This window comes from Tursiops truncatus, chromosome 1 (assembly GCF_011762595.2).
Source record: "Tursiops truncatus isolate mTurTru1 chromosome 1, mTurTru1.mat.Y, whole genome shotgun sequence".
Classification (NCBI taxonomy): Eukaryota; Metazoa; Chordata; class Mammalia; order Artiodactyla; family Delphinidae; genus Tursiops; species Tursiops truncatus.
In genome coordinates, this window is record NC_047034.1 from 53,606,229 (window position 1) to 53,625,915 (window position 19,687).

General features: G+C 35.1%; 1 protein-coding gene across 12 annotated transcripts in view; it reads left to right on the plus strand.

Moving 5' to 3' along the window:
* The window catches only part of COP1 (COP1 E3 ubiquitin ligase), a 276,406-nt gene that overhangs the window by 58,431 nt on the left and 198,288 nt on the right, over window positions 1-19,687 (plus strand). For 8 of the 12 annotated variants that reach the window (XM_033854790.2, XM_019952343.3, XM_019952340.3 and 5 more), the window contains one exon: window positions 13,460-13,528. The exons of 3 other annotated variants lie outside the window; for them this stretch is intronic. In XM_033854790.2, the coding sequence (XP_033710681.1) occupies window positions 13,460-13,528 (69 nt within the window). Of the gene's footprint in view, window positions 1-30; window positions 1,121-13,459; window positions 13,529-19,687 lie in introns of those variants that run through there. One more of the 12 variants, XM_073804100.1, reaches the window with a different exon arrangement.

Consider the following 19,687-nt stretch of genomic DNA (forward strand, 5'->3'; position numbering starts at 1 on the left):
GGACACCCTATGCCAAAAAACTAGCAAGACAGGAACACAGCCCCACCCATTAACAGAGAGGCTGCCTAAAATCATAATAAGGTTACAGACACCCCAGAACACACCACCAGATGTGGACCTGCCCACCAGAAAGAGAAGATCCAGCCTTATCCACCAGAACACAGGCACTAGTCTCTTCCTCCAGGAAGCACAACCTACTGAACCAACCTTAGCCACTGGAGGAGGACACCAAAAACAATGGGAACTACGAACCTGCAGCCTGCGAAAAGGAGACTCCAAACACAGTAAGTTAAGCTAAATGAGAAGACAGAAACACACAGCAGATGAAGGAGCAAGGTAAAAACCCACCAGACCTAACAAATGAAGAGAAAATAAGCAGTCTACCTGAAAAAGAATTCAGAATAATGGTAGTAAAGATGATCCAAAATCGTGGAAATAGAATGGAGGAAATACAAGAAACGTTTAACAAGGACCTAGAAGAACTAAAGAGCAAACAAACAGTGATGAAGAACACAATAAATGAAATTTAAAATACTCTAGAAGGAATCAATGGCAGAATAACTGAGGCAGAAGAACGGATAAGTGACCTGGAAGATAAAGTAGTGAAAATAACTACTACAGAGCTGAATAAAGAAAAAAGAATGAAAAGAATTGAGGACAGTCTCACAGACCTCTGGGAGAACATTAAATGCACCAACAATCGAATTATAGGGGTCCCAGAAGAAGAAGAGAAAAAGAAAGGGACTGAGAAAATATTTGAAGAGATTATAGTTGAAAACTTCCCTAATATGGGAAAGGAAATAGTTAATCAAGTCCAGGAAGCACAGAGAGTCCCATACAGGATAAATCCAAGGAGAAACAGGCCAAGACACATTAATCAAACTATAAAAAATTAAATATAAAGAAAAAATATTAAAAGCAGCAAGGGAAAAACAACATACAAGGCAATCTTCATAAGGTTAACAGCTGCTGTTTCAGCAGACACTCAGCAAGCCAGAAGGGAGTGGCAGGACATTTTAAAGTGATGAAAGAGAAAAACCTACAACCAAGATTTCTCCACCCAGCAAGGATCTCATTCAGATTTGATGGAGAAATTAAAACCTTCACAGACAAGCAAAAGGTAAGAAAACTCATTACCACCAAACCAGCTTTAAAACAAATGCTAAAGGAACTTCTCTAGGCAGGAAACACAAGAGAAGGAAAAGACGTACAATAACAAACCCAAAACAATTAAGAAAATGGTAATAGAAACATATATATTGATAATTACCTTAAATGTAGATGGATTAAATGATCCAACCAAAAAACATAGACTGGCTGAATGGATACAAAAAAAAGACCCATATATATGCTGTCTACCAGAGGCCCACTTCAGACCTAGGGACACATACAGACTGAAAGTCAGGGGATGGAAAAAGATATTCCATGCAAATGTAAATCAAAAGAAAGCTGGATTAGCAATCCTCATATCAGACAAAATAGACTTTAAAACAAAGACTATTATAAGAGCCAAAGAAGGACACTACATAATAATCAAGGGATCAATCCAAGAAGAAGATATAACAATTGTAAATATTTATGCACCCAACATAGGAGCACCTCAATACATAAGGCAAATATTAACACACATAAAAGGGGACATCAACAGTAACACAATCATAGTAGGGGACTTTAACACCCCACTTTCATCAATGGACAGATCATCCAAAATGAAAATAAACAAGGAAACATAATCTTTAAATGATACATTAAACAAGATGGACTTAATTGATATTTATAGGACATTCCATCCAAAAGCAACAGAATACACTTTCTTCTCAAGTGCTCATGGAACATTCTCCAGGATAAATCATATCTTGGGTCACAAATCAAGCCTTGGTAAATGTAAGAAAACTGAAGTTGTATCCAGTATCTTTTCTGACCACAACGCTATGAGACTGGATATCAATTACAGGAAAAAATCTGTAAAATGTGCAAACACGTGGAGGCTAAACAATACACTACTTAATAACGAAGAGATCACTGAATAAATCAAAGAGGAAATCAAAAAATACCTAGAAACAAATGACAATGAAATCACAGTGACTCAAAACCTATGGGATGCAGCAAAAGCAGTTCTAAGAGGGAAGTTTATAGCAATACAATCCTACCTTAAGAAACAAGAAACATCTCAAATAAACAACCTAACCTTATAGCTAAAGAAATTAGAGAAAGAAGAACAAAAAAAGCCCCAGTGTTAGCAGAGGGAAATAAATCATAAAGATCAGATTAGAAATAAATGAAAAAGAAATGAAGGAAACAATAGCAAAGATCAATAAAACTAAAAGCTGGTTCTTTGAGAAGATAAACAAAATTGATAAACCATTAGCCAGACTCATCAAGAAAAAAAGGGAGAAGACTCAAATCAATAGAATTAGAAATGAAAAATGGAGAAGTAACAACTGACACTGCAGGAATACAAAGGATCATGAGAGATTACTACAAGCAGCTGTATGCCAATAAAATGGACAACCTGGAAGAAATGGACAAATCCTTAGAAATGCACAACCTTCTGAAAATGAATCAGGAAGAAATAGAAAATATGAACAGACCAGTCATAAGCACGGAAATTGAAACTGTGATTAAAAATCTTCCAACAAACGAAAGCCCAGGACCAGATGGCTTCACAGGCGAATTCTATCAAACATTTAGAGAAAAGCTAACACTTATACTTCTCAAATTCTTCCAAAATATAGCAGAGGGAGAAACACTCTCAAACTCATTCTACAAGGCCACCACCACTCTGACACGAAAACCAGACACAGATGTCACAAACAAAAGTACAGGCCAATATCACTGTTGAACATAGATGCAAAATCCTCAAGAAAATACTAGCAAACAGAATCCAACAGCACATTAAAAGGATGATACACCATGATCAAGTGGGGTTTATCCCAGGAATGCCAGGATTCTTCAATATACGCAAATTACTCAATGTGATACACCATATTAACAAATTGAAGGAGAAAAATCATATGATCATCTCAGTAGATGCAGAGAAAGGTTTTGACAGAATTCAACACCCGTTTATGATAAAAACCCTCCGGAAAGTGGGCATAGAGAGGACTTACCTCAACATAATAAAGGCCATATATGACAATCCCACAGCCAACATCGTCCTCAATGGTGAAAAACTGAAACCATTTCCACTAAGATCAGGAATATGACAAGGTTGCCCACTCTCACCACTGTTATTCAACATAGTTTTGGAAGTCTTAGCCACAGCAATCAGTGAAGAAAACGAAATAAAAGTCTAAATCGAAAAAGAAGAAGTAAAGCTGTCACTGTGTGCAGATGACATGATACTATACATAGAGAATCCTAAAGATGCTACCAGAAAACTACTGGAGCTAATCAATGAATTTGGTAAAGTAAGAGGATACAAAATTAATGCACAGAAATCTCTTGCATTCCTGTGCAGTAATGATGAAAAATCTGAAAGTGAAATTAAGAAAACACTCCCATTTACCATTGCAACAAAAAGAATAAAATACCTAGGAATAAACCTACCTAAAGAGACAAAAGACCTGTATGCAGAAAATTATAAGACACTGATGAAAGAAATTAAAGATGATACAAATAGGTGGCGAGGTATACCATGTTTGTGGACTGGAAGAATCAACATTGTGAAAATGACTATACTACCCAAAGGAATCTACACCTTCAGTGCAATCCCTATCAAATTACCAATGGCATTTTTCACAGAACTAGAGCAAAAAATTTCACAATTTGTATGGAAACACAAAAGACCCCGAATTGCCAAAGCAATCTTTAGAAAGAAAAATGGAGCTGGAGGAATCAGGCTCCTGGACTTCAGACTATACCTCAAAGCTACAGTAATCAAGACAGTATGGTACTGGCACAAAAACAGAAATATAGATCAATGGAACAGGATAGAGAGCCCAGAGATAAACCCATGCACATATGGTCACCTTATCTTTGATAAAGGAGGCAGGAATATACAATGGAGAAAGGACAGCCTATTCAATAAGTGGTGCTGGGAAAACTGGGTAGCTACATGTAAAAGAATGAAATTAGAACACTGCCTAAAACCATACACAAAAGTAAACTCAAAATGGATTAAATATCTAAGTGTATGGCCAGAGAGACACTATCAAACTCCTGGAGGAAAACATAGGCAGAACACTTTATGACATAAATCACAGCAAGATCCTTTTTGACCCACCTCCTAGAGAAATGGAGATAAAAACAAAAATAAACAAATGGGACCTAATGAAACTTCAAAGCTTTTGCGGAACAAAGGAAACCATAAACAAGGTGAAAAGACAACCCTCAGAATGGGAGAATATATTTGTAAATGAAGCAGCTGACAAAGGATTAATCTCCAAAATTTACGAGAAGCTCATGCAGCTCAATATCAAAAAAACAAACAACTGAATCCAAAAATGGGCAGCAGATGTTAATAGACATTTGTCCAGAGAAGATGTACAGATTGCCAACAAACACATGAAAGAAGCTCAACATCATTAATCATTAGAGAAATGCAAATCAAAAGTACAATGAGATATCATCTCACACTGGTCAGAATGGCCATCATCAAAAAAATGTACAAACAACAAATGCTGGAGAGGGTGTAGAGAAAGGGGAACCCTCTTGCACTGTTGGTGGGAATGTAAATTGATACAGCCAGTATGGAGAACCGTATGGAGGTTCCTTAAAAAGGTAAAAATAGAACTACCGTATTACCCAGCAATCACACCTCTGGGTATATACCCTGAGAAAACGATGATTCAAAAAAGAGTCATGTACCACAATGTTCATTGCAGCTCTATTTAGAATATCCAGCATATGGAAGCAACCTAAGTGTCTATCGACAGATGAATGGATGAAGAAGATGTGGCAAATATATACAATGGAATATTACTCTGCCATAAAAAGAAACGAAATTGAGTTATTTGTAGTGAGGTGGATGGACCTGGAGTCTGTCATACAGGGTGAAGTAAGTCAGGAGAAAAACCAATACTGTATGCTAACAGATATATATGGAATCTAAAAAAAAAAAAAAAGGTCATGAAGAACCTAGGGGCAACACTGGAATAAAGATGCAGATGTACTAGAGAATGGACTTGAGGACACAGGGAGGGGGAAGGGTAACCTGGGACAAAATGAGAGAGTGGCATGGACATATATACACTACCAAATGTAAAACCGATAGCTAGTCGGATGTAGCCACATAGCACAGGGAGATCAGCTCGGTGACTTGTGGCCACCTAGAGGGGTGGGATAGGGAAGGTGGGAGAGAGGGAGACGCAAGAGGGAAGAGATATGGTGATATATGTATATGTATAACTGATTTACTTTGTTATAAAGCAGAAACTAACACACCATTGTAAAGCAGTTATACTCCAATAAAGATGTTAAAAAGAAAATAAAATGACAGTAAAGGGACTTTTAAAAGGCCAAAGAATGGGAGAAGAGACAATGGCAGCAGTGGATGAAAAGTAATAGATTAAGACATCTGAGAAAGCTGAGCTAGCAGTGAGGAAGATCTAGGAACGAACCCTTTTTATATTGTTAAACAAAGGCCTTGGAATTGGTAGCATGAGATAGCTCATACAGCAAAGGCTGAAAACAGGATGATTTGTTGAGGATCTGATCAAGAAGCAGTTGGATTCCCTGATCCCTTCTTGTACAACTCATAGCAAATGATTCTCCCTTTTCTACCTTAAGAGAACAGTAGAATTTTTTTTCCGTGGTGGTGGGTAAAGAGAGACTTTCTGGGCTATTGCACCACAGGCTCACTTAAGGGTGTGTATAGGCTATTTACTGAAGATAGGTAAGTTTACATACTGAATGTGAGAGCTGTTAACCTTATTCCCCCTTTGACGTGTCAACATTAATCTTTGCATGCTTTTTTTGTCTCTGTCTTAGAATTGAGGAAGTACAGGTATCTTAGTTTTAGAACTCAGGTCTTTTCTGTTATTTTTTGATGAGGGAGCCAGTTCAGAATCAAACTTCCTGTTATAGGTATTATAGCATTTTTCATTATTGTTTTCCTGTTTTACTTTGCATTATTATTTTACTTGATGAATATTTCTAACATACAGAAAAGTACAGAAAATAATGAGACTCTTGACTTATCTTGCAGTTTTAATAAATTGTAACACTTTACCATATTTGTCTTAGGTCTGCCTTTTGAGAATTAAATATTTTTTTATACTTAAAACCCTCTCATCTCATTCCATTCTCCCAGAGTAACCACCATATGAAGTTGGAAAGGATCCTTCTCAAGCGTGTATAAGCTTTTTTTAAACATATACTTGTATCTACAACTGTATATAAAGTATTGTCTGTGTAATTTAGAATTTTATATAAGGAGTTTCAAACTGTAGTTATCTTTTTGACCTATGCCTTTTTGTTTACTTTTTGAGGTTCCTGCTGATAAATGTAGATCTAGTTTAATTATTTTAACTTCTCTATAGTAATCCATTGCATGAACATTTCTATTCGCCTGTTGATGGACATTTAAGTTGCTCTGAATTCATAATTGTGAGTGTCAGTGCTGCATTTAGTATTGTTATTCATGTCTCCTTGTGCTCATATATATATACTTAGTGATTTAAGGAGTGGAATTGCTTTTCATAGGGTTTGAATGCCCATTTTAACCATATTAAATATTGCCATATTGCTCTTCTGTGGGTTTGTACCATATCGACACTTGGTATTTTTTTTTAGTTTCTGCCAGTCTGATAGTTGTCAGATGCTTGTGTTTGTGTGTGTGTATGTGTGTGTTTTGTTTTGTCATTTTGTATTTTTTGTATTTCTGTGATTACTAGCGAAGAGAGTTTCTTCATTTGTTTGTTTATCTTGGTTTCTTATTTGATGAATTGCCTATTCATAGCCTATAACCATTTTCCTAATAGATTGTTTCTTTTTTCTTATTGATTTGTTAGAAGTATGTTTGTGTGTGTGTGTGTGTGTATTTTGGATATTGCTACTTTGCCAAATGCTATTTTGGTAATTGAGTTCTAGTTGAATTGTATTGTGAGACTGATTTATATGATTTTTAGATTGAGTATTTTTCATGATTTCATTTATTTGTCTCGTTGGCTTGTCAGATAGAACATTTTGTTTGGTTTCTTAGTGGTTGCTTTTGGGATTTTAATATAATTGCTATTACATTGTACTTTTGAGTAATATTATCCTACTTCATCAGTATTATAAGAACCTTACAACAGTATACTTCCATTTCTTCTCTCTCAGCATTTGTACTATTTTTTGTCAAATGTTTTACTTCTATATATGTTATAACCATCCCCCCATAAATCATTATTAATTTTGGTTTAAACAATAAATTAATGTTTTTTGGAGATTTTTAAAAAGTTCTGTATATACATGTATTTATCATTTCTGGTGTACTTCATTGTCTTGTTTTCCATTCACTCTTTCATTCATTCTTTCGTGTGTGTTTTTAAAAAATATATATATATATATTTAGGGCTGCATTGGGTCTTCGTTGTTGCGCGTGGGCTTCCTCTAGTTGGGATGAGCGTGGGCTCCTTTTCTTTGTGGTGCATGGGCTCCTCGTTGCGATAGCTTCTCTTGTTGCAGAGTACGGGCTCTAGACACGCAGGCTTCAGTAGTTGTGGTGCACGGGCTTAGTTGCTCTGCGGCATGTGGGATCTTCCTGGACCAGGGATTGAACCCGTGTCCCTTGCATTGGCAGGCGGATTCTTAACCACTCTGCCACCAGGGAAGTCCCCATTCATTCTTCTGAATTCCATCTGTAATTTTCCTTCCACCTGAAGGACAGCTTTTATCATTTCTTTAGTGTAGATCTGGTGATGAATCTTTCACCTTCTATATCTGAGAACGTCTTTATTTACCCTTTATGCCAGAAAGGCAGTTCCAAATGAGTATAGAATTCTAGATTTACTTTTTTTCTTTCAGTATTTTAAAGATGTTGCTCCATTGTCCATTGTCTTGCATTGTTTCAGATGAGAAGTCTTCATCCTCAGAATGAAATGTATTTCTCAGTTTAAAATGTTCTTTTTGTGGTTTTAAGTATTTTGACTTTGATATACCTTGGTATAGTTCCCCCCCCCCCCCGCCATGTTTCTTGTTCTTGGGGTTCTTTGAGATTCTTGGATTGGTAGGATTATAGTTTCCATAAGATTTGGAAAATTTTTGGTCATTATTTCTTCAAATATTTTTCTGTCACCTTTTCCACTTTGGGAACTCCAATTACACATCTGTTAGGTTGGTTGAAGTTATACCACAGCTCACACATAAACAGTTCTGCTTATTTATGTTTTATCTTTTTCCCCTGTCTAGTTCATTTTGGATAGTTTCTATTTCTGTTGTCACATTCACTACTTTTTTCTATAATCTGTTGTCTCTCCTTAACTTGGAGAACACATATAGGTAGTTATAGTAACTTTTTTATGACTGTATTTGCTTATTTTATTACTTGTGTCATTGCTGCATCTGTTTTTATTGATGGATTTTTTTCGCCTTATTTTGGGCCGTATTTTCTTTATTTGCATGCTTATTAATCTTTTGATTGGATGCCAGAAATTGTACATTTTAACTTGTTTAGTGTTGCTATTTTTGTATTCCTTTACACATTTCTAAACTTCGTTCTGGCATGTAGTTAAGTATTTTCAAAACAGTTTGATTATCTTGAAGCTTGTTTTTTAAGCTTTGTTAGGTAGAGATAGAATAGATTTTTGGCAGTCTCATTGAGTGTTCTACCTGATGCCTGTGTATTTCGAGGTTTTTCTGCCTAGCTCCTGGGATAATGTATTATTTCTGGTCCTTTGTCTGAAATTCATCCATTCATATAACTAGCCTGCTGTTTTGTTGATTAAAGTAGGAATTCTATCTTTCTCATTGCATTTTAGCCAGTAACTTCAATTTGTTTGCTTTTGGTCCATTGAAATTTATTGTGATTTTTTTTTTTTTTTTTATGGCTCACTATATGGTCTGTTTTGTTAAATGTTCACCTTCATTTAAAAGCAATGTGTTATTTGCTGTGCTTTATAAATGTAGAGTTTGTTAATATTATTCAAAAACTTATTTTCTCCTTGCTCCATCAATTATTGATTGGGGTATGTTAAAAATACAATTTTTGATTGTTTATTTTTCATTGACTTCTATGATTTTTACTTCATGTATTTTGAAGCCCATTATTAGGTGCATACATGTTTAGGATTGTTACGTCTTCTGGATGAATCATCCCCTTTGTCACTATGAATTGTATATGTTTATTGCTGGAAATATACTTTGTTCTGGAGTCTGCTTTTATATTTTCTGATGTTAATATAGCCTCAGTAGCTTAGTTATGACTAGAGTTTCTATGGTATATTCTTCTGTACCCTTTTACTTTTCTTCTATTGTTTTTATATTTTAAAAATGTGTCTCTTAACTGTATGTAATTGAGTTTTTAATGCAATCTAGTAAGCTCATTAATTCAAATACTTAAGTTCATTTAAATGTAATATATAATAATTATCAATGTGGTCAGGCTTGAGGTCTACCTTGTTGGTATTTGTTTTCTGTTTTTCCATATATTCCTTATTTACCCTTTCTCCTTTCTTGCTTTCTTTAGAGATCATTGAGTTTCCAGGGTTTCATTTTAGTATAGCATCTTCTCTGTTTTTCGCATATATTATTGTATTTCTAGTGGTTTCTCTAAAGATTGCAAAATGCCTTTTTTACTTTGCACAGTCAACCTTGAGTTTATAGTATGCTACTTCAAGGACATTGTATTCACAGTCAACACTGAATATACAGTTGACCCTTAAACAATGCAGCTATTAGGCATGCTGACGCCTGCGAAGTTGTAAATCCACATCTAACTTTATAATCAGCCCTCCATATCCACGGTTCATTATCCATGGATTCAACCAGCTATGGATCGTGTAGTACTGCAGTTTGTATTTATCAAAAAAAATCCATGTATAAGTGGACCCATGCAGTTCAAACGTGTGTTGTTCAAGGGTCAGCTATATACCATTTTATGGAAAGTGCAAGACCTTATAGTATTTCAATTTACCAAGCTCCTGCCTTTTGTGATTCAAATTATATTATAAACCCCACCAGTTATTTTTGCTTTAAACAGTTAATAGTTTTTTGAAGAAATGATGCAAAAAAAGAAACAGAAAAGACCCTTTTAAACCAAAATATTTACCCTTTGAGATGTCTCCATTTTCTCTTGTAGATCTGAGGTTCCATCTGAGTCATTTCCCTTTTGTCTGTATAATTTTCTTTACTATTTCTTGTATAGACGATAGTTTTGTTCTGTATAGAAGTCTAGTTTTTTTTTTCTTTTAACACTTTAAAGACATATTTTCATTTTCTATTTGCTCCTTTGTTTCTGATGAAATTTCCAGTCATTCTTAATCTTCTTCCCCTAGTGTATCCTTTTTAGCTGCTTTTAAATGTTCTTTTTGACATTAGTTTTCAGTTTGACTGTGATATTCCTAGCTTTCATTTAAAAAATATTCATCCTGCTTCTGTTTCACAGAACAGGAGGATCTGTTTGTTGGACATGTGAACCATTATTTATTCAACCCTGTGCTCTCTCTCCTTTTCCTTAGGATTCAAGTCATATGTTTTATTGTTTCATTTTTCAAAAATAATTTATTTATTTTATTTATTTTTGTCTGCGTTGGGTCTTCATTGGTGCACGCAGGCCTTCTCTAGTTGTTGAAAGTGTGGGCTATTCTTCGTTGTGGTGTGCGTGCTCATTGTGATGGCTTCTCTTGTTGCGGAGCATGGGCTCTAGGCTCACGGGCTTCAGTAGTCATGGCACGCGGGCTCAGTAGTCGTGGCACACAGGCTTAGTTGCTCCGTGGCATGTGGGATCTTCCCAGACCAGGGCTCAAACTGGTGTCTCCTGCATTGGCAGGCAGATTCTTTTTTTTTTTTTTTTTTTGGCAGGCAGATTCTTAACCACTGCGCCACCAGGGAAGCCCTTTATTGTTTCATATTATCCCACATATTTCTGATGCTCTGTTTTTATTTTTTCTCTCTCTGAATTGGATTGAGTAATTTATATTGAACTGTCTTTGAATTCATTATTCCTTTCCTCGGCTCTGTCCATCTGTTCCTAACTGCATTCATAGTTTTTTTATTTTTATTTTTTTATTTCAGACTATTTATTCTTCATTTCTAGGTTTACACTTTGTTCTTTCAATTCTTTTCTAATTCTCCTTTTTTTCGCTCATTTTGTCCATTTTCTCAATTCTTTTTTCTTTTTTTTATACAGCAGATTCTTATTATCTGTTTTATACATATTAGTGTATATATGTCAATCCCAATCTCCCAGTTCATCCCACCAACCCCCCCTTAATTCTTTAATAATATAGAGAAATATTTTAAAGTCTTTTTTGCTCATTCCAGCAAGTGGGTCACCTGTGAATTTCATTCTTTTACCTGTGTTTTTTTTTTTAAATTTAATTTAATTTATTTATTTATTTTTGGCTGTGTTGCATCTTCGTTGTGGTGCATGGGCTTCTCATTGCAGTGGCTTCTCTTGTTGCAGAGCACGGGCTCTAGGCATGTGGGCTTCAGTAGTTGTGGCACGCAGGCTCAGTAGTTGTGGCTCGCGGGCTCCAGAGCACAGGCTCAGCAGTTGTGGCACACGGGCCCAGCCACTCCGCAGCATGTTGGATCTTCCCTGACTAGGGTTCGAACCCATGTCCCCTGCATTGGCAGGCAGATTCCCAACCGCTGGGCCACCAGGGAAGTCCCATTTTGCCTGTTTTTTTCTCTTGACTTTTCCTACTTCTTTCCCTGTCTTGTAATTTTAAAGTTGTATTCAAGAGCAGTAAAGAGACTAAAGTAGTTAATACTTTCTTTCTGAATGGTCTTGTCTTTCCCTTTGTCAGGGAGCAAGGATAAGAGACTCACCTCTTTGGTCTAATCAGTAATTTAGCTGAGTTGGTGCTCAGTTGTTGCTTGAGCTAGTTTCAGTTCATTGAAAGTGAAGTTGGGAATTCTATGACAGTCCAGTGGTTAGGATTCTGTGCTTTCACTGCCGAGGGCCTGGGTTCAGTCCCTGGTGAGGGAACTAAGATCCTGCAAGCTGAAGTGGCCATGCTTTTTTGTAGTATGTGCAATATCTCAGTGGGTCTTCAAATTTTGACTGGCCTATTCTTATCAATCTATAAACATATAGATTCCTGGAATCTTTTCTAGAGTAACAGAATCATATAAAATCCATCCCAGTGTCTATTTTAAAAAATGCCTCAAATAATTCTGTTGCATAGCCAGGTAAATGAAAGTTTTATTAATCTTTCTTATTGTTGTTTGTTTTAGAAATGCTCCGCTGGACTTTTTTATTCTTTTAAAATATGTATAGGAAAGTTAGAATTGTAGTTGTTCATAAACCATGTCTTATTGTTATTCCACTTTTAGCTTTTGATATTCTTTGTATGTATAGTTATCAGATGTAGCTGAAATTCATTGGTTCATTGTGTACATTTTAATACTAAAAGGTATCTTTTTGTAATTTTATTTAATTTATTTATTTTGGCTGTGCTTGCGGAATCTTAGTTCCCCTAACAGGGGTTGAACCCACTCCCTTGGCATTGAAAGGGCAGAGTCCTAACTATTGGACCACTAGGGAGTTCCCCTGTAATTTTATTTTTTGATAACAAAAAATGTTAAACTTATAATTACCATTTATCTATTACATCTTTGTTTCTGTTACCAATGTGTGTTATTTTACCCCCCCTCCACTTGATAATATTAAAATTTTGTTTTTAAATTTTTGAGTTTAACTGAAATCTTTCATAGAAATATATTAATTCTCACATCTGTGTGAGTAATTAATGACCAGAAATAGTAAATTAGATTTCTGAAAAGCATGAATTTCTTCCTATTTATTATGTTTCTTACTCCCCTGCAAGTTAAATTCTTATGGGGAAAGTGATTTCAGTGTTTAGAAACTACATTGGCTCCACTATGTTTTTGTTTTTTAAATTAAAAAAAATTTTTTTGGCCACACCACACAACATGTGGTATCTTATTAGTTCCCCAACCAGGAATCGAACCCCCACCCCCTGCATTGGAAGCACAGAGTCTTAACACTGGACCACCAGGGAAGTTCCTCCACTACAGTTTTTGTCTTGATGTTTTATTAGTTTGGTTGGGGAAGAGAAAGCCAGGACAGATAACAGAATTGCCATTTCCGATAAATAGTTTTTTCTGCATGGTCGATGAGAAATGTAGTTGAAAACACCCGTTTACCCGTTTTTTTCAAGTTAGTTTTAGGGGAAATGGCTTGCTTTTAAAAATGCCAGTTAGCAAGTGGAAAATGACTAAATAGAAATAAGAGACTAACTTAAGTGGATGAGTTAGGTTGCTTCATACTGATTATACTGTGGTGTTAAAGAAAACTTTGAACTCAAAGTTATGTTTTTAAAAGAACAATTATAATTTTCTATTATAGGAATCACATGCAGCCCAACTACAGATCCTTATGGAATTCCTCAAGGTTGCAAGAAGAAATAAGAGAGAGGTATATTATTTTGTGTATTTTACGTAATGTGTCATTTACTATTGTTGACTCTTCCCATTTTTTTCTCCATTTTTGTGAAGGCATTTCAGGTTAAAAATTTTATTTAAACATTTAAAAGCATTTGAGTTTTCAGGAGTTTTATTTCTTTTTAAACTTTGTTATTTTAACTTCTTTTACGTTTACAACTTGATATTTTAAAAATCCCTTTCTGGAGGTGTGCTAAAAAGTTTTCTATAGGAGTGAATATAATGATGTTACCTCAAAGCTATAAAGAATAGATAATAGAATTATCAAATGGCAGCCTAAATTTCACCCTGAAAAGAAAACGTAGGAAAATTTAGATAATGAAGTCTTAAGTAGAGAGGGTTACAATTTTCCTATGATTAAAATACATCGTGGTGGGGGGAAACAAGTAAAAATATAGCTACCTATTTAGAACTTGGAAAGTGTAAGTCATGCAGGATAACTAACATAACTTTTTATTAATAATTTTATAACAGAATGTCCTAATTTAACATTTATAAGATTCCTCAGTCATTTCACAATAGTATAAAATATGGGAAAATGAAAGGCAAAATCCTGTGTTCTTGGTAGCATGCTAAAATAACTTTGAAAACTGTTTTATATTTAAATTACCAACTGTTATATTTTTACTTTCAGCTGTCTAATTAGGACATTTTTACTCAAAAAAAAAATAACCTTATTTGTTAGGTTCCAGGCCATCTTTATTATTATTATTATTACTTTTTTGTGGTACACGGGCTTCTCACTGCTGTGGCCTCTCCCGTTGCGGAGCACAGGCTCCGGACACGCAGGCTCAGCGGCCATGGCTCACGGGCCCAGCCGCTCTGCGGCATGTGGGATCTTCCCGGCCCGGGGCACGAACCCGTGTCCCCTGCATCGGCAGGCGGACTCTCAACCACTGAGCCACCAGGGAAGCCCCATCTTTATTATTTTTGAAAATAAAAAGATGAGAACTTGTTTTGATGAAGTACTTTAAGTGTGCAGTGCCAGAACTTTACATTATCTTAGTTTGATATTTCTGCTTTTTTTGGACTATTCATGATGTCTGTTTTTAACTTTTTCTTACTTTGTTCAGATTGGATTTTTCTGTGTTGTGCTAGTGTTGATAGCTAAATGTTCTTTACCTGGTTTATGATTGTATGTTTCTTTAACTTTTACTGAGGTAGCAGTTGTGATTTTAATGTTTTAGTATCTATTAAAAGTTATCTTCAGTATGAATTTGAGTTTTATATATTCTTCTTGACTTTTAATTTTATTTTTTTGGTGGGTACTTTAACTTCAATTTGCATAAGAATAGCCTGAGGATCTTCTTAGAATCCAAATTCTGATTAAGAGGGTGTGTGTTTGAGCCTGATAATCTGCATTTCTAGCAAGCTGCAGATGATGATGCTATTGGTCCGTGGACCACACTTTGAGTAACAAAGCTGAACATTTTATAGCATACGGAAACAAAATTATTAATTCAGTATGTACACTCAACCGTCTTTGCTATAGCAAATTCTTTGAAAAGTGATAATTTTTTATATTCCGTACATACCTTCTCTCCTTTAAAAACAGAATGTGAAATTGTTTTCCAGTAGTTTTATGTAGTTCTTTTCACCTTCGACTTTGAACTCATCTAGTGAGATTTGGTACATAGGAAATAACCTGATAATGAATCAATTAAGTGAACAGTCCAAACATATGGATATCTGGGGGTTAAATGAAATGGCTGATCACTGTGTATGATCTGAATTATTTAAGGTTTTCATTAGCCTCTGAGGTTTTTCATACTTCTCTAGTGTCTGTTAATGCTTGCAATATATTTAGATTTGAAATTTTCTTAGGTAAGAAGGATGCAGCATATAACTATAAAATAAACAACTATGAATATTCTGGGATTTTTACTAGCAAGCTGACAAGTTAGTCCGCCACAGTTTCATAGATGCTGGCAGAAGACATGAGACTTCTGGGTTGGAAATAGTCTTGACTACTCATGGCATATCTGGCAGCATCAGCTTCATGACCTGCAGGTCCCTCAGGGGCGGTTTAGAGATGGGCCTTGGTAGATTCTGCATATACAAAGGATATATATTACAACCAAAGAACCTTGAACTTAGGAAACCCCAGTCTTTTAAAGGGGTCTGCTAGCAAATCTGTTCAGTCTTTGCCCTGCAGGGAGACACTATTTTTATCTTATTGATCAGAAAACAAATATGCCCCCTCTCCTGGAGGAAGTCAGTATTTCTGTCTTGCCAGGGTGTTCACTAAACAGACATCCTTGAAAAGATAATTTGGAACAAAAGTTATCAAAAGATGTGCAGAAATGGGAGAGATCAGTGGAGAATGTTTCCCAACGATAGCTCTTCCTTCTTATATTAATTTGTTCTCTCTCTGATGCAGTGGCCTCCAATAGCTTCTTCTGTGATATTGCCTTTGATCACATAGCCCTTAGTATCAGTGTTCCTATATTTTTGTTATTATGTCTGGGTTAATTGTGCTTTAGAATTTTTCAACTTGAGTTTAATTTGAATCTTACAAGATCCTTGTGAATGATAGATTTTTTTTCTCTCTTGGATCATATTTTCTTATGATAGGCAATTTAACCTAGAAACATACTGGTTCCAAGTACTTCTGGATATTGGTGCCTCTTAATATGCAATGATTATACTGTCATTAATACATTTTGGTTTTCTTGTTGTTAGTGTATCCATAATTGAGTGATTCTGAGTATATCAGGTTTAACTACACAAGGGACTCTGAGGAGCTAGGTTAACAAAGTTTTAAAACTTTGAAAATTTGGAGCTAGGATAACAGACTTAAAAACTTACCAGTTTGATTAAATTTCATTAATTTTTCTGTGATTGGAGTCAGGTACACTAGTGATTTGGAAATAGTAAACTTTAGTCTAGAAAATGTAGTTGATTAATACCTCATGATTTAGTACAGACAGAATGAAGTGAGTGGTTACTTTTTTTGCATATATTATAAAGTATATATTGTGTGTTTAATCCTCAAAGTGAATATGGTTGTTAAAGGTCTTATCTCCTGTAGTATAATTTATACTTGAACTTATTCAAGCAAAATACAGACTGACCAGGAGACAAACTACTATTTCTGATTTTCTTTTCCTAAGATTAACATTCAGACTTTGAAAATTAACTTTGTGATTTTATGCTTGACTTTTAATTGCAGTTATGATGAGTCTAAACCAAGACTCTGAATCTGCTTTTCAGATTTAACATACTTATTTGTTCCAATGTCACATCTTGCTCTTAGAATCCTACATTTAATTTTTATTTGTGATTTATTTTTTCCTTGACTCTCCTTTGAATATTAAGAGAAAGGAATGTGCAAGGCACATAGTAGGCATTTTCATTAGTTATCTGTTGCTGTGTAACAAGTTACCCTCAAATTTAATGGCTTAAAAACATCATTTAATATCTTGTGTCAGGAATCTTGGTGCAGAGTAACTGAGTGCCTTTGCTCAGGGTTTCTCACCAAGCTACGCTCCAAGTGTTGGCCAGGGCAGCAGTTATCTTAAGGTTCGACTGGGATAGGAATGCTTCCCAGTTCACTCGTTGGCTGTTGGAAAGAGATATCATATTCTTACCACATGGGCTTCTCCATAGGATAACTTACTGTGTGGCAGCTGACTTCCCTCACAGGGAGCAAGAGAGGGTTTTGAGGACAGCAGTCACATGCTTTTTGTAGATTAATCTTGAAAGTTACATCTCAACAAGTGTTCTGTTTTTTCCATTAGAAGCAAATCTTTGGGTCCAGCCTATACAAAGAGAGGGAATTACATAAGGGTGTGAATTCTGAGGTGGGAATCTTTGGAGGCTTTCTTACAGCCAGCCTCCCACAACACTTAATAAATATATGTTTTTAAATGAACATGTTATTCTTTCTTCATGGTCAGGTTGAACAAAAGGACTTTAGGTTCCATGTAAAAGCCAGTCTCCTCTGTGCAAATTTGTACCAGCATTTGAACAATTGCCTTATATTTCATACGATTTAATTTTAAAATATACTTTTGGATATTTGTGGTACCTGTTTAATTCATTGTAATAGGACAGTTTTGATGAGTCTTGGTTTCCTTTTGCTTTTTTTCGGAATTTTATTTTGAATATTTGAAAGAATTGAATTTTACAATGTTTTCATATGAAATAAAGCACAGAAAAGTTCGTAAAACGAATTTACAGTGTAAAGATTCATAGTAGAGTGATCATCCGTGTGACCATCATCCTGATTAAACAATAGATTTTTGCTAGGCTTCCTGAAGCTCCCTCCCTACCCTTTCCAGATTATAGCCTTCTCCCTTGCCCATTAGGTAGTCAGTATTCTGATATTTATGGTAATCACCTCTCTGTTTTTCTTTATTGTTTTGATGCCTAAGTATTTATAAGTCTCTTCTTTTGAACTAATATAAATGCACTTCTGCATTATATAATGTTTTGTTCTTGTCTTTGGCTCAGTGCTAAGATTCATCCCCATTGTTGTATATGGCTATAATTGATTCATTTTTGTTGTTGTATAGTATTCTATTAAATGAATACACCCCATTTTTGTTGTTGATGGACTTGTGCGTTGTTTTTGGTTTTGAGCTATTTACAATGTTACTATCTTATATATGTATCCAGGTATATATTAGTATATATCTTTCTGTGCTACACATGTAGAAGTGGAATTAATGAGTCATAGGATATGTACATCTTCAAATTTAATAGATAATGCCAAACAATGCCTGAGCAGTTGTATTGGTTACTCTTCCTACAGGCATTGTAGGAATGTTCCTATCGCACTATATTATTGCCAGTACTTGGTGGCAATAGACTTTTTTCAGTTTAGCAAATCTTAGGATATGTATTGCTATCTCTTTGTGGTTTTAAGTTGCATTTCCCTGAGACCAGTGAGGTTGAGTACACAGTACTATGAATTGGCCATTGGGATTTTTGTGTATGTGTGAAGTACTTGTTTAAAGCTTTGTGCATCTTTTCTATTTAGTTGATTTTCTTATTGGTTTATTGTTTATATATTCTAGATAAAAGTTCTTTGTTCTATCTATCTATCTCTGTATCTACTTATCTATAGCAAATCTTTTACCCCTCTAATTGGGCTGCTTTTTCCATTGTCTTAATGATGTCATTTGATGAGCAGAAGTTTCTGTCTATAATAGAGTCAAATTTATTAGTCTTTCCTGTTATAATTAGTACCTTTTATGTTAGGTAAAGAATTCTTCTCCACCTGAGGTCATGAAGACATTTTACTATATTACCTACTTGAATCTTTACCTTTTATTTTTCATACTCGCATCTATAATCTACTTGGGAATTTTTCATATGGATGTCCAGATGTCCAAGCATCCTTAATTAAAAAGTCCATCCTTTTCCCATTGCTTTGAAATACCACATCTGTCATACATCATGTGTCCATACATGTGTGGGTCGGTTTCTAGGCTCTCTTCTGCTCCACTGGTCTGTTTGTCTATCTTTCTGGCAATACCACATTGTATTAAACACTAGAACTTTAAAGTAAGTTACTGTTCTTTTTTAGGAAAGTCTCAGCTATTCATGGCTCTTTGTATTTCTCTATAAATATTAGAACCAGCTGATACATTTCCATGGTACACCTGCTGTGATCTTTATTGGGATTACTTTGACTCAGTAGATGAATTTGGGAGACTATCTTTACAATATTGAGTCCTTTAGCCTTTGAACGTGGTATTTCTTTCTGTATATCTAGGTCCTTAAGAATGTCCTTAAAAATTTTGATATTTTTCAGGGGATTATTCTTAACATGTCTTTATTTTAGAGTTGTTCTTAGGTCTTTAATCATTTTTATGCTATTGTAAGTGATGTCTGTGTCTTTAATTTCAGTTTCTTACTATTTGTTGCTGGTATATAGAAATGCAGTTGATTTTGACACATTTCTTTTGGTATCCAGCAACCTTGTTAAGATCATTAATTCTAATAATTTATTTGTAGATTATTTTATGTTTTCTGTGTACGCATCATCATCTGAAAATAATAACAGTTTAGTTTCTTTCTTTATGATCCTTATATCCTTTATTTATTTTTCTTGTCTTACTCTGCTGGCTAGGACATCCGGTACAATGATGAATAGAAGTGGTGATAGCGGGGCATCCTAGTCTTG